This window comes from Corythoichthys intestinalis, chromosome 2 (genome assembly GCF_030265065.1).
Source record: "Corythoichthys intestinalis isolate RoL2023-P3 chromosome 2, ASM3026506v1, whole genome shotgun sequence".
NCBI classification, from domain to species: domain Eukaryota; kingdom Metazoa; phylum Chordata; class Actinopteri; order Syngnathiformes; family Syngnathidae; genus Corythoichthys; species Corythoichthys intestinalis.
The window spans coordinates 44,698,906-44,712,880 of NC_080396.1; the positions used below are offsets into that span (position 1 = coordinate 44,698,906).

A 13,975-nucleotide genomic window follows, 5' to 3' on the forward strand; every position below is an offset into this window, starting at 1 on the left:
CTCATGGTTGAGGTTTACCCATGTTGACAATTACAGGCCTCTCTAATATTTTCAAGTGGGAGAACTTGCACATTTAGTGGTTGACTGAATACTTATTTGCCCCACTATACTTGTGTACCGATCTTACAAGGCATAAGATGTTACAAATGGCAACACACAATTGAATATGTTTATGGCATGTTTGTTTTCTTACCATTCGTTCAGTAAAATGATTAAAAGTGCACCAGCTTTTGTGTCTACCATTGACTACCAAGGATTACATTTTGATCAAATTTGCAGAGGTAAATTATGCTCTTTCTTCTTTTTCCTCATCTTGCACTTAAATGAATCTTCAGTCTTTGTTGGGAATATGTTCAACACCAAACCCTATATTATAGCAAAACATCTACGATACAGCTAGATATAGGTGGTATCAGTCAGAATTCTCTCATCTCCAAAACCATTACTTTTCAAGAAAGTTGTGTGCTGACACCTACTGAGCCAAACCTACGTGGGGACTTTTATAATAATAGAGATTTTGGAAAAAAACAAATGAAATTACAGTAATTGGCTCAGCTGTGATAATAATTGTGTATTGTACTTGTAATAATAGAGGGGCTCAAAATACCAGAGATAAATTCATATGTGTTTCTACCATACTCAACCAATTACGGTAATTCTGATTTTGGCCCAACACTTCAGATGTGCACAATTTTAAAATCTGCAATATAATGAATCTGCAAAAAAATGAACCAAATACAGCAAGCCGCGTAGAATTTTTTTTAAAAGTAACATTAAGATTTTATTGCTTATTTGAATACTGTTTTGCACATTTCAAGTTAAAAAATATACAGTATATACACAGCTTGCCAAGAGTATTGGCACCCCTGCAATTCTGTCAGATAATGCTCAATTTCTCAGAGAAAATGATTGCAATTACAAATGCTTTGGTGCTGAAGTAATATCTTCCTTTATTTTGCTTGCAATGAAAAAACACAAAAGAGAATGAAAAAAAAAATCATGATCATTTTACACAAAACTCCAAAAATGTGCCGTACTGGCACCCTCAGCCTAATACTTGGTAGCACACCTTTAGACCAGTGGTTCTGATACATAAGAATCTATATTGCACATAATCGTCCGACCACTTTCTTTTTTCGCGCTACATAGTTAGTATGACATAAAATATGAAGAAAGTAAGTGCACGCCATACTTCGATGATATTCACACTTTGTATCACTCCTGAGTGCACTAAATTCCTCGCAGCACTGATTGGCCAAGCACGTCATCTGTAGCCAGTGATGGCCAAGCGGGGCATGCCATCGCGTATAGACATGATGCGTTGGTGTGTCTTGACCTCAGCGGCAGAGGCTCCACCGAACCCCTGAGACCGACTCAAAGAACCCCTAGGGTTCGATCAAACCCAGGTTAAGAACCACCGCTTTAGACAAAACAACTGTGAACAACCGCTTCCGGTATCCATCAATGAATTTCTTACAATGCTCTGCTGGAATGTTAGACCAATCTTCTTTGGCCAACTGCGCCAGGTCTCTGAGATTTGAAGGGTGCCTTCTCCAAACTGCCATTTTCCGATCTCTCCATCGGTGTTCTCTGGGATTCAGGTCTGGACTCATTAGAAGTCCAGTTATTTCTCTCTAAACATTTTCTAGTGCTTTTTAAAGTGTGTTTTGAGTCATTGTCTTGCTGGAAGACCCATAACCTCTGAGGGAGACCCAGCTTTCTCACACTGGGCCCTACATTATGCTGCAAAATTTGTTGGTGGTCTTCAGACTTCATAATGCCATGCACATGGTCTCGTGCCAGAGGCAGCAAAGCAATCCCAAAACATCAGGGAACATCCACCATGTTTGACTTTGGGGACCATGTTCTTTTCTTTGAAGGCCTTGTTTTTTTTTTTTTCCTGTAAACTCTATGTTGAGGCCTTTTCCTGAAAAGCTCTACTTTTGTCTCATCTGACCAGAGAACATTCTTCCAAAACGTTTTTGGCTTTCTCAGGTAAGTTTTGGCAAACTCCAGCCTGGCTTTTTTATGTCTCTGGGTAAGAAGTGGGGTCTTCCTCGGTATCCTACCCTAGAGTCCCTTTTCATTCAGACGCCGACGGATAGTACGGGTTGATACTGTTGTACCGTCGGACTGCAGGACAGCTTGAACTTGTTTGGATGTTAGTCGAGGTTCTTTATCGACCATCTGCACAATCTTCCGTTGAAATCTCTCATCAATTTTTCTTTTCCGTCCACATCTAGGGAGGTTAGCCACAGTGCCATGGGCTTTACACTTATTGATGACACTGCGCACGATAGACACAGGAACATTCAGGTATTTGGAGATGGACTTGTAGCCTTGAGATTGCCCATGCTTCCTCACAATTTTGCTTCTCAAGTCCTCAGACAGTTCTTTGGTCGTCTTTCTTTTCTCCATGCTCAATGTGGTAAACACAAGGACAGACGACTGAGGTTGAGTCAACTTTAATCCTTTTTAACTGGTTGCAAGTTTGATTTAGTTATTGCCACCACCTGTTATGTGCCACATCTAAGTAACAGGTGTTGTTAATTACACAAATTAGAGAAGTATCACATGATTTTCAAAGGGTGGCAATACTTTTGTCCGGCCCATTTTTTTTTAGTTTTGTGTATAATGCGCATGATCTTTTTTTTTTCCATTCTATTTTGTGTTTTTTCATTGCACGCAAAATAAATGACCATATTACTACCAAAGCATTTGTAATTGCAATCATTTTCTGGGAGAAATTGAGCATTATCTGACAGAATTGCAGGGGTGCCAATACTTTTGCCAGCAGAGTATGTGTTTTTTTTTTTTTTTTATTATTATTTGTTGCAATTGTTTTTCATAGAGAAGCAAATATTAGTATGACATTTACAGAAAATGTGCTTCAGCAGGAGCCCTTTTTGAATAGACATCTTTTTATTTATACATACATATACATACATACATATATATATATATATATATATATATATATATATATTATATATATATATTACATTTTAATTGTGGGGTAGTTTTGTTATGCCAATGGATTAAACCAAGGAAACAAAAATCTGACACTTTTAGCATGAATACAGAGAATATTTTTCCTAGAGTGATAATATGTGTGAATCAATTTATGTGATCGCAGAAAGATAGCTCTAGAATCAAATTTTGGTTAGCTGGCTCATATTTGTTTTAAAACACACACACACACACACACACACAAATTCCATTGACATAGGACAACACATAAAATTTAATTGAACAAAACAAGGGAAGCACACACATGGAAGACCAAGAAATAGAGAGAAATACACTCACTCGCACACACACTAGACTCACCCAGCATCTCCCAGACACAGATTCCTCGTCGTTGAACACGTCCTCGGCTGCTGATTCGTCTTCCAGGTCGGGTCGCTCCAGCACGGGAGACACCGCAGACCCCGACCTCAACATTTCCGAGTCAAGGTGCCGTTGATCGCTCCTCTGCTGTGACGCTGCCTCACAACAGCTTCCTGTTCTTCTTTTTGTCACTTAGTTTTTGCTTTTGCTTGACAACTCGTTTTTCTTGTCGATTGTACAAAAAGCAAAACAAAAAAAATTGCTTCTGCTCGTCCTGCGGAATCGAGGAATCAACCGTCACTTGGAATGAAATGATGAAATGTTAGGACATGCGTTCAAAGATATTTACTCATCTGCTTGTATTTTAGAAGAAGACTGCTGTGACGTCAAATGTAATGTTGCAGGAAATAGTGCCGCTGTTCTACACATATTTTCTCTCTCTCTCTCTCTCTCTCTTATTTGGGGTAAATAGGGCGGGCCTATTCTTTAAGCAAGAAACACGGTTAACTCTTTATCTTCCTCCAAACCTATACAATAACATTTGGAGTTGTAATCAACATTAACTTATTGGCTGCCATTGACAACGATAGCCGTCCAGTTCATTTTAACAGGTCCTGCACAATGCTCAGCGCGCTTGCACAGGCATCCACACGCACGCGCACATCGGTTAAAAGCAGAGGTGTCGCATCCCATTAGGCAAACCAGGCAATTGCCTAGGGCCCCTAGCCAACAGGGGCCCCCAGACGAGCCAACAGACTTAGCACACACAGCTTTACTGCACTGTCGCAGCGACAAGTGCGACAGTGCCAGTGAAAGCCTTGTGTCTGAGTTTCCTGAAAGGACCCCTTCACTTGCTCTACACCCCCCCCCCCCACCCCCGCATTTTACAATAAAATGTAAAAAAATTCTCCCGGGGGGGGCATGCCCACGGACCCCCCCTAGAGGGTCTGTGTTTCCCTTCGTACAACGATTCTTGTGGGCTGGGCTGACTCCAGGGCTGCTTTTTAGTCCCAGTCCGCCCCTGACTGTAGGTGAGTTGTTGATCTGGCGATGATGTGAGGCTAAGGACCGGTTTAAGTAAGCTGCTGACGATGATCAGCGGCACTTAGTCCCAGGCTCACCCATCTGTGCAATCAAGGCGACAATTAAGGCAAAACTGTCGTAGTGCTGATCTGGGACGCATCTGGCGCATGGACGTTAAACGGGAGTTTGAGCACACCCGGCGGCGGGGTCCGCCCCGGAACAGTGCGTAACCTATCATTTGGACTGTCATAGTGTTGATCCGGGCCGCATTTGGCACACTGATGTTAAGCGGGTGTGTTTGCTATGCGGATCTGGCAAGCTGAGGCCGGATCCGGCACGCAATCGCCTGCTATCGGGGAATTCAAAATAAGGGCTGAGTAGTGCAGTGCTTCTCAATTATTTTCTGTTACACCCCCCCAAGGAAAGGAAGATGTAATAGTTTCACGCCCCCCCCCCCCCCCCCAACTATCTGCCGCCACCGTAAATAGAATCATTTGTCTATAAAATACTATTATTATAAGTACACTTCTGGATAACATTGTGTCCTTTTTATATTAAAGAAAAAAAGTAATGTGTATCAACTTACAATAAAAGTATAACTTTTTAGCATTTTTTTGTATGTAACAGAAAAGACTTAAAGCGCATCAATTTGCCTGAATTAAAAAAAAAAAAAAAAAGAAAAAGGGTCACATTCAAACTAAATATACACTCAAAGTACTTTTTTTGACCATATGATACTGTAAAATAAAATTTCATAATATCAATAGATAATATAAAACTCAAATTGATTAGCAACATTAACTGATGAGGTCCATATGCCTAACAATTTGACTGAAAAAACAAAAATTAGTAGAACAAAAACGACAGCGTCTTTGGACAGAGGGATAGTTTTTATCTTTGCTGCAGTATAAGCTCATTTGCTGTGGTGTTTTTTTTTTTTTTTTTTTGCACTGAGTATGCTAACAGTGCTCACTGGTTTACTGATATGACACTGACAAAGCGTGACGATTGTTGGCAATATTTGGCACGTTTTCGCTGAAAAACAATCAAACGTGCGTGCTCCTGATGAGGCAGCTCATGTTCTCCTGAGGGATCTCCTCCCATATTTTGACCAGGGCATCACTGAGCTTCTGGACAGTCTGAAGAGCAACCTGGCTGCATGTAGGAGATTCCAGGACACAGGTAGTTACTCCAGGAGAGCTGGACACGGCCGTGGAAGGTCCTTAAACCCTCAGCAGGATCGGTATCCGCTCTTTTGTTCAAAGAGGAGCAGGATGAGCACTGCCAAAGCCCTACAAAATGATTTCCAGCAGGCCACTGGTGTGAATGTTTCTGACCAAACAATCAGAAACGGGCACCATGAGGGTGGCCTGAGGGCCCGACGTCCTGTAGTAAGCCCCGTGCTCACTGCCCAGAACCGTAGCACTCGATTGGCATTTGGCTCTGTGCTCTTCACCGATGAAATCAGTTCAACCTGAGCATGTGAAAGCCTGAGATGCCGCGGAGAATGTTACGCTGCCTGCAACATCATTCAGAATGACCGGTATGGTGGTGGGTCAGGGGAGGCATATCCCTGAAAGGACAAACAGACCTCTACAGGTTAGATAATGGCACATTGAGTACTTTTAAGGATCGGGATGAAATCCTTAGACCCGCTGCAGTGGGACCTGGGTTCCTCCTAGTCCACGACAATGCCCAACCTCATGCGGCTGGAGTATGCAAGCAGTTCCTGAAGGAAGAAGGAAGGAATTAACAATATTGACTGGCCCTCATGTTCGCCTAACCCAGTGCTTCTCAATTATTTTCTGTTACGCCCCCCCAAGGAAGACGTAAATGTTTCGCACCCCCCCAACTCTCTGCCGCCACTGTAAATAGTATCATTGGTCTATAATATTACTATTATAAGTATGCCTCAGCCTAACATTGTGTCCTTTTTTTTCTATTAAAGAAAAAAGTTACATAGATCAACTTATAATAAAGTATAACTTTATTAACATTGTGTTGCTTGTAACAGAAAAGACTTAACGCGCATCAATTTGCCTGAAGTAAAAAAAAAAGTCACATCCAAACTGTAAAAATATACTCAAGGTACATTTTTGACCATTTGATACTGAAAAATAAAATGTAATAAAATCAGTAAATAATAAAAAATTCAAAATGATTAGAAACATTTACTCTTCAGGACAACATGCCAAAAAATTTGACCGAAAAAAAAAAAAAACTGAATAGAAGCGGGGGGAAGTGTCTTTGGACAGAAGGAAAGTTTTTATTTTCGCTGATTCATCACAGTGCTCTCTGGTTTACTGATATAACACTGACAAAGCGGGACGATTGTGACAATTGGCAATATTCGGCACGTTTTCGCTGAAAAACAAGCGGCTTATCAATGAGATTGAGGTCTAATGTCTTTAAGTGGCGTCATAACTGATTTGGCTTCAGACTCTCCGCTATAATCATTTTTAGACTCAGTAAACAGTGGTCTTTCCTCATTTCCCACTATATTAAAAGGCAAACGGCCCGAAAAAAGTGCATTCACGGCGGCCGAGGGAGAACCGTAGGTGAGGGCGGTGGTTGTGACAATCCCAAGCCGAAAACGGCACTTCTCGGCCGGACACGTGAGAACCGGAGAAGACAGTGAGTCGCTGCGTGAGTCCAGCTCTGCATGAGTCTCTCCCGTGTGCTCTTGCTTACTTCAAAAATACTGCACGCACTTTGAAAATGAGAGCGCCACTGCCACCCCCTGAGTGGATGTGCAAGTACACTTTATTCTAGTATGGCAAAAAAAAAAAAAAAAAAAAAAAAAAAAAAAAAAAGCATGTTCCCCGAGGTCACTCGCGCCACCCCTGGCATCGCTCTGCGCCCCCCTGGGGGGGCGTGCCCCACCATTTGAGAAGTACTGGCCTAACCTAAACCCGATAGAGCACCTCTGGGAAATTATATTTAGGTCCATCTGGCGCCGTCAGGTTGCTCCTCCGACTGTCCAGGAGCTCAGTGATACCCTGGTCTAGATCTGGGAGGAGATCCCCCAGGACACCCTCCATCGTCTCATTAGGAGTATGCCCAGGCATTGTAGGGATGTCATACAAGCACACAGAAGCCACACACACTACTGAGCCTCATTTTGACTTGTTTAAAGGACATTGCATAAAAGTTAGATCAGCCTGTAATGTGTTTTTCCACTTTAATTTTGAATATAACTCCAAATCCAGACCTACATTGGGTTGATAAATTGATAAATAAATTTCGTTGATATTTGTTGTGTAATTTTGTTGTCAGCTCATTCAACTATGGAAAGAATAAATCATTTAATAAAAATATTTCATTCATTCAGATCTACAATGATATAATTTAGTGTTCACTTCATTTATTTAGCTGTGTACTTTAGACATGCCAAAACCTTTAATGAGGTACACCAAACACCAGATGCTGATGATTATCTGTAGATTATAAAATCCATCTTCCTTTCTTTAATCCTGCCTGTAAATTTGCAGTCTACTGTGTTGTTTAAACATACCAACCAATAATGGAGTTGATCGAAACTATTCATTCAATTGTTTGTCCGCTTTGAAACAAATTATTAATAATGGCCGATAAGATTATTTAGCTCACCCCATATCAGGACATCACTATAAAATAGCTGGAAGATCTAGTTTTGTCAAACTTAAACCGATCTGGTGACAAAAAAAAACAAAACCAAAACTACCAACTGTCATTCCATGGACAGGACAGTATGTATGACATTTCCATTTCTCTTCCGTTCCCCTTATCCTCACGTGGGTTGCGAGGGTGCTGAAGCATGTCCCAGCTAACTACAGGCAAGAGGCAGGGTACACCCTGAATTAGTTCCCAGCCAATCACAGGGCACAAATAGACAAACAACCACTCACACTCATAATCACACCTGTCAGGGATTTAGACTGCCCAATTAGCCTACCAGGCATGTTTTTGGAATGTGGGAGGAAGTCGGTGAACCCGGGGAAACCCCACGCAGGCACAGGTACATTCAAACTCCACATAGGAAGGCCAGTGGCCTATACTACAAATGTGTTCAACCTCCTCAGAAGTAATCCTGCTTACCAGCCGGAGTTGAAAAAACCTGATTATCTAGTTATCTAGTTTGTGGTCAATCGGTGCTACGATGCTGATTATAAGGTTGATTAGTCGAACCTGTGTCAACTCAGTCAGAGTTACTGCGCGTTCACATAAAAGGGGGCGGAGACCAGAGTCAAACACTACTTGTGATGATGGCACAGGCATCTTACTTCACAGAGGAGGAATGCGCGATAATAATGCAGAGTTATGAGGAATTAAAACCCACTCGCACCGCGAAATCCAACACCGCTTCAGCTGGTAGAGCGCGACTGGTCTGTTGGCAGCGAATTAAAGATCGTGGGATTTGTGAATGCGTCAACATGCCAGTTTACTTATGTCCATGAAAAGAAATAAAGCCTGCTGTCAGGACCATAAAATAAGATTTGATACGTTAACTGTAAGAAATAATTTATCGTGCATCACCACATGAAGCAGGATGATTGTATGTTTAGTTTATGTCATGTTTAGTCCCATTGAGTGTATGAATATGTATGTCCTTTGAACATCTTCAGAGTAGAGGTTAGATTGGGGCTAATAAAATCCACGCCGACCTGGCCCGAGCCCGATCAACTAACTTGATTTGCAGGCCCGAGCCTGAACCCCCCCCCGTCCCCGAAATTTTATGTTATATTTGTGAGGACTCAGGAGAAGAAGGAAATGCGGGGATTCGAGGCGTGGTTGCGTTTTGTGTGATAATATTTGTGACAATGCTTGTGCGTAATGATAAATTATAGCCCGCCTTTTGTAACGAATTCTCACAGTTAAACAAGACTGGAAGATGCATATTCAATAAACGTTTATATCTTTTATATTTGTGTGTCTGTTCTATCAGTTGATTTGACATTTATTTTAATCTCTTCGAGTTGGCAGAAAAAAAACGCAAGTTTTCTCAATGTTTAAATAGTCTACATACAGTATTTTTATGATGATTATGAATGCATTTACACAACGACATAACAATGGAAAAGTTTATTAAATATATTTCTGGTATGAGATCAAAGCTCCACATTCGTTTACATTCAGCGAAGCCGGCACAAGTTTCTGTATAGCATTTTCAACAATCAATTTGAAGCGTTTCCACACCCCACTCCTTAACCCCACTTTCCGAATCGCACGGCATACAGTGTTCTTACTCAGATATTCAGCCTCACCGATAGAATACATATATTGTCCGCTGGCAAAAGAGCGCAAGGACAGGCACACAATCTCCGCGGTTGGGAGGGCTTGATTTCGGCGGGTTACACTAGTGATGTCTGCCTCGATCAGCTGGCACGGGCAACGAATTCCCTCAGCTGAAAATCTATATCAGGGTTCACTAAATCTGGACCTAGGAGCCACTTTTCCTGTCGTGTTTTCCATGTCTCCCTCCTCCAACACACCAGAACCAAATAATCAGGATCAAATGCAAATAATCAGGCTTCTGGAGAGGTTGCTGATGACATAATCATTTGATTCAGGTGCGTTAGGGGAGAGAGACGTCGAAAATACGACAGGATAGATGGCATCGAGGTCCAGATTTGGTGAACCCTGATCTATATCTGTCATTGAGAACATCGTCCGGGTACGCCAGCGGATTCTGGCGGTCTTCAAAAACCCGTGCCCTCCGAAGAGAGCCCCTCACAATCAGCGCACCAATGTCGTACGGGTCGTCCAGGTATGCTGTCATTGTCAAGAGGACACGTCCGCGGAGGAGTGCTGTTTAAATATAGCGTGTGTTGCTATGGCAACATTCCACGATTTCAACATAACATACGGGGATGGCGTAGCTCTGTGGTAGAGTAGTTGTCCCCCAACCCAGAGGTTGTGGGTTCAATTCTCTGCCCTGATGAACTCGCCTAAGTATCCTTGAGCAAGATACTGAACCCCACATTGCTCCTGGTCACCAGTAGGTAGATGGCGATGTAGTGTAAAGCTTTGAGCGCCTTGAAAGGTGGAAAAGCGCTATATAACACCATTTACCATATCCACCTTTCGTAGTCCCGCTTAGCTGATAAATTGTGATGAAGTTATTCTCAAAGTTACCCTGCTGAGCCAGAAAACCGTACAGGTCACAGAGCCTGGGATTGAACCCTTAATCTCAAAACTGTGTGTGGCAGAAGTGCTAACCACCCCTCCACTGCGTCACCCTTTGTAATATTTTAGTTTTCCAGTAGTGCAAGTCATGCTAATAAATAAAAGTTTTAAATAATGTCTTTCACTAGCAACCCTACTAGGCCTAACAGAAATGTTCCACAATAGGAGCCTTTTTACAGGATTAAAAAAACAAAAGATAAAAACTGCATAAACTTGAAAGGTTTACAAATTCATTTCAAATATTGATTCCTTTTTATTTTTTTTTCACATTATTAAGGTTGCAGTGGGGTTGTGGAATGTTAGTAACAAAATTTGAATGTTTTGTTTTTATTTTCCATTCCCACTTTTATATATTCTACAGTCAATTTGTCATGCATTACTAGTATGATTTTTAGACGATAAAATGCGATAATTTTGTTTAAAACAGTATCATAATATGAAACTGTGATTGCCAGACAACAGTCCAAGGTGAGGTCTGCCTTTCACATCATGTCATCAAGGATAGGCTTTTATTAAGTATTTCCATTTTTAGCTCATTAAATTATTTAATGAAAGACAATTCTGTAGATAGAGCATTTGAATAATGATTCATTATCATCCGCTAAATCACAAAAAATGTTTTTGAACAATTAAAGCTTACCTTGAATTCTGAGAATTTTGCCTTTTCTTTTCATTTGGAGCAAAAGCAATGATAAAATATTTACCTGTAGCTATTTATTTCTCCAGCAGAAGGCGGCAGAACTCAGCTCAGTCAAAGTGGCAAACCAAACATGCTGTTTTTGCTCATATTTTGTATTACTTTGCAAAAATAAGCCATATATATAATTATGTTAATTAATTCCAAATTAAAATGTAATATTTATTTTAATTGATTTTTGAATGATTATAATTTAACATAAATGCAATTTGAGAGTTTTGTTGTGAAAGTATTGCATACCAAAGCATTTTTGGCTGATCATTGTAAATCCAGTTTTTAAGAAAATCAAAATGCAAGCGAGAATGCTCTTTAACTATTCCACCTAGTCAAGATTTGTAAAACTTTTTATTGTCTTGGTTTTGCCTGTTTTGCAAATGCATCATCTCAGTTTCTGTAAAAAGTTTCTTTGGTTTTGAATTTCTACTGTCTCTTTTAGAATCAACCTTCCTTTTGAAATGTAAATTACAGCTAGGGCTCAGCAACTTACCTTTAGTAACATAATATTTTGGTCAGACACTTCCCACATTCAAACTACACCAGCACCAAGGACTGCTTCGAAGTAGAAAGCTCAATCTTTTCCACCCAGAAATATGTGTTATGTCATGATGAAAATTATGTCTATAAAAGATGAAAGCCAAAACCTGTAACAATTTAAAAACCTTAACGTTTGCTTTTGAAGAAGTCTAAATGAAAATGCAGGCCACACCTTTTTCATTCATTTTCACATACGGTACTGAAGGAATCAACCCGCAATTATTTAAATATAAAAACATTATTATTTCTTAACTAGGAAGAAAATGTTTTGGGATCTTCAACTCATGAAAATTTATGTTGGTTTTGCTGTCTAAAATTACAGGTACTTCAATTTGCCTAATGCCCAGGTTTAGTGTGGGTGTCATCCTTGACACCCCATTTTAAAGTTACGTAATGTGCTGAAAATGCCACCGAACTGTCCACATGCTTTCAATTCATAATATTAATCAACTTTGCCTTGTTCCCACCCTTCATCACCTACTGGATTAATGAATGCAATTCCCTTAATTTTCCTCGCTAATCACTTCACTCTACAACCAGACAAAAATTAATCCACTCCAGTCAAAAACTCAAAATATCTCCACTGGCTACCAGTTAAATTCCAAATACATTTCAGAGTCCTTCTGCACACTTTAAATGCCATCCATGACTTCACTTTTTTTTTTCTGTACAATGTTCTTTTTAGGTTCGATACATATCCATCATTATTGCGATTGTCTTTTTTTCTTTTAGATCATCATCCTTTCTTCATTGTAATATCTCTTCTGTCTGTCCTTTTGTGAAACTAGAGTTCATACTTGCTGTACTCTTTTGTTTAGCTGTATTTTTTATATTTTAAAACTATTATTTTACTATTACTATTTTAATATTTATTTATTATTTTTAATATTTATTATTTTAATAAATAATAACAATAATTAATAGTTTAAGTAATAATTTATTCATTTAATAGTTTAATAATTCAATAATTTGTAATAATTATTAACAATGATAATTGATCATTATTATTAATAATGATGATTAATAATTATTTTTTCATTATTTATTTATTCATTATTATTATTATTTTATTATTTATTTATTTATATTTTTATTATTTTTAATATTTTTTACTATTACTATTTTACTATATTACTATTTTCTATTACTAGTAAATTATTGGTTTTATTACTTTTTGATAAGCACAGTGGGTGAATGCTTACACGCCTGGCTCACAGTTTTGAGATCAAGGGTTCCTTCCCGGGCTCCAGCCATCCTGTGTGGAGTTTACATGTTCTCCCTGTCCCTGCGTGGGTTTTTGCCAAGAGCTATGGTTTCCTTCCACGTTAAGTGTTAGAAGTTTTTTGTTTGTTTGTTTGTTTACAGGTGGAAAACGTTGTTAGGCAAGGAAAGACAACTTGATGTGCCTCACAACAACACTTACTGTACGTTGATGGCCATATATCGAGATTACGCGCATTCTACTTGATGGAAGGCCCGATTTACAGTGGGGCAATTAAGTATTTAGTCAACCACCAATTGTGCAAGTTCTCCTACTTGAAAACATTAGAAAGGCCGGTAATTGTCAACATGGGTAAACCTCAACCATGGGCGACAGAATGTGGGGAAAAAAAAAAAAAAAAAAAAAAAAAAAAGAAAATCACATTGTTTGATTTTTAAAGAATTTATTTCCAAATTACAGTGGAAATTAAGTATTTGGTATAAGTATTTCTTCTAACGAGGTCTAACGAGGCTCCACTCATTACCTGTATTAATGGCACCTGTTTTAACTCATTATCGGTATAAAAGACACCTGTCCACAGTCTCAGTCAGTCACACTCCAAACTCCACTATGGCCAAGACCAAAGAGCTGTCGAAGGACACCAGAGACAAAATTGTAGACCTGCACCAGGCTGGGAAGACTGAATCTGCAATGGGTAAAACGCTTGGTGTAAAGAAATCAACTGTGGGAGCAATTATTAGAAAATGGAAGACATACAGGAGCACTGATAATCTCCCTCGATCTGGGTCTCCATGCAAGATCTCACCCCGTGGCGTCAAAATGATAACAAGAACGGTGAGCAAAAATCCCAGAACCACACAGGGGGACCTAGTGAATGACCTACAGTGAGCTGGGACCACAGTAACAAAGGTTACTATCAGTAACACAATGCGCCGCCAGGGACTCAAATCCTGCACTGCCAGACGTGTCCCCCTGCTAAAGAAAATACACGTCCAGGCCCGTCT

At 39.9% G+C, this 13,975-nt stretch overlaps 1 protein-coding gene across 1 annotated transcript in view; it reads right to left on the bottom strand.

Annotated features, from left to right (window-relative positions):
• The window catches only part of LOC130912452 (diacylglycerol kinase zeta-like), a 115,374-nt gene extending 111,448 nt beyond the window's left edge, over positions 1-3,926 (bottom strand). The window contains exon 1 of the mRNA XM_057830555.1: positions 3,331-3,926. Coding sequence (XP_057686538.1) covers positions 3,331-3,444 — 114 coding nt within the window. The 5' untranslated portion in view covers positions 3,445-3,926. The remainder of the gene's footprint in view (positions 1-3,330) is intronic.
• Positions 3,927-13,975: the final 10,049 nt, after the last annotated feature.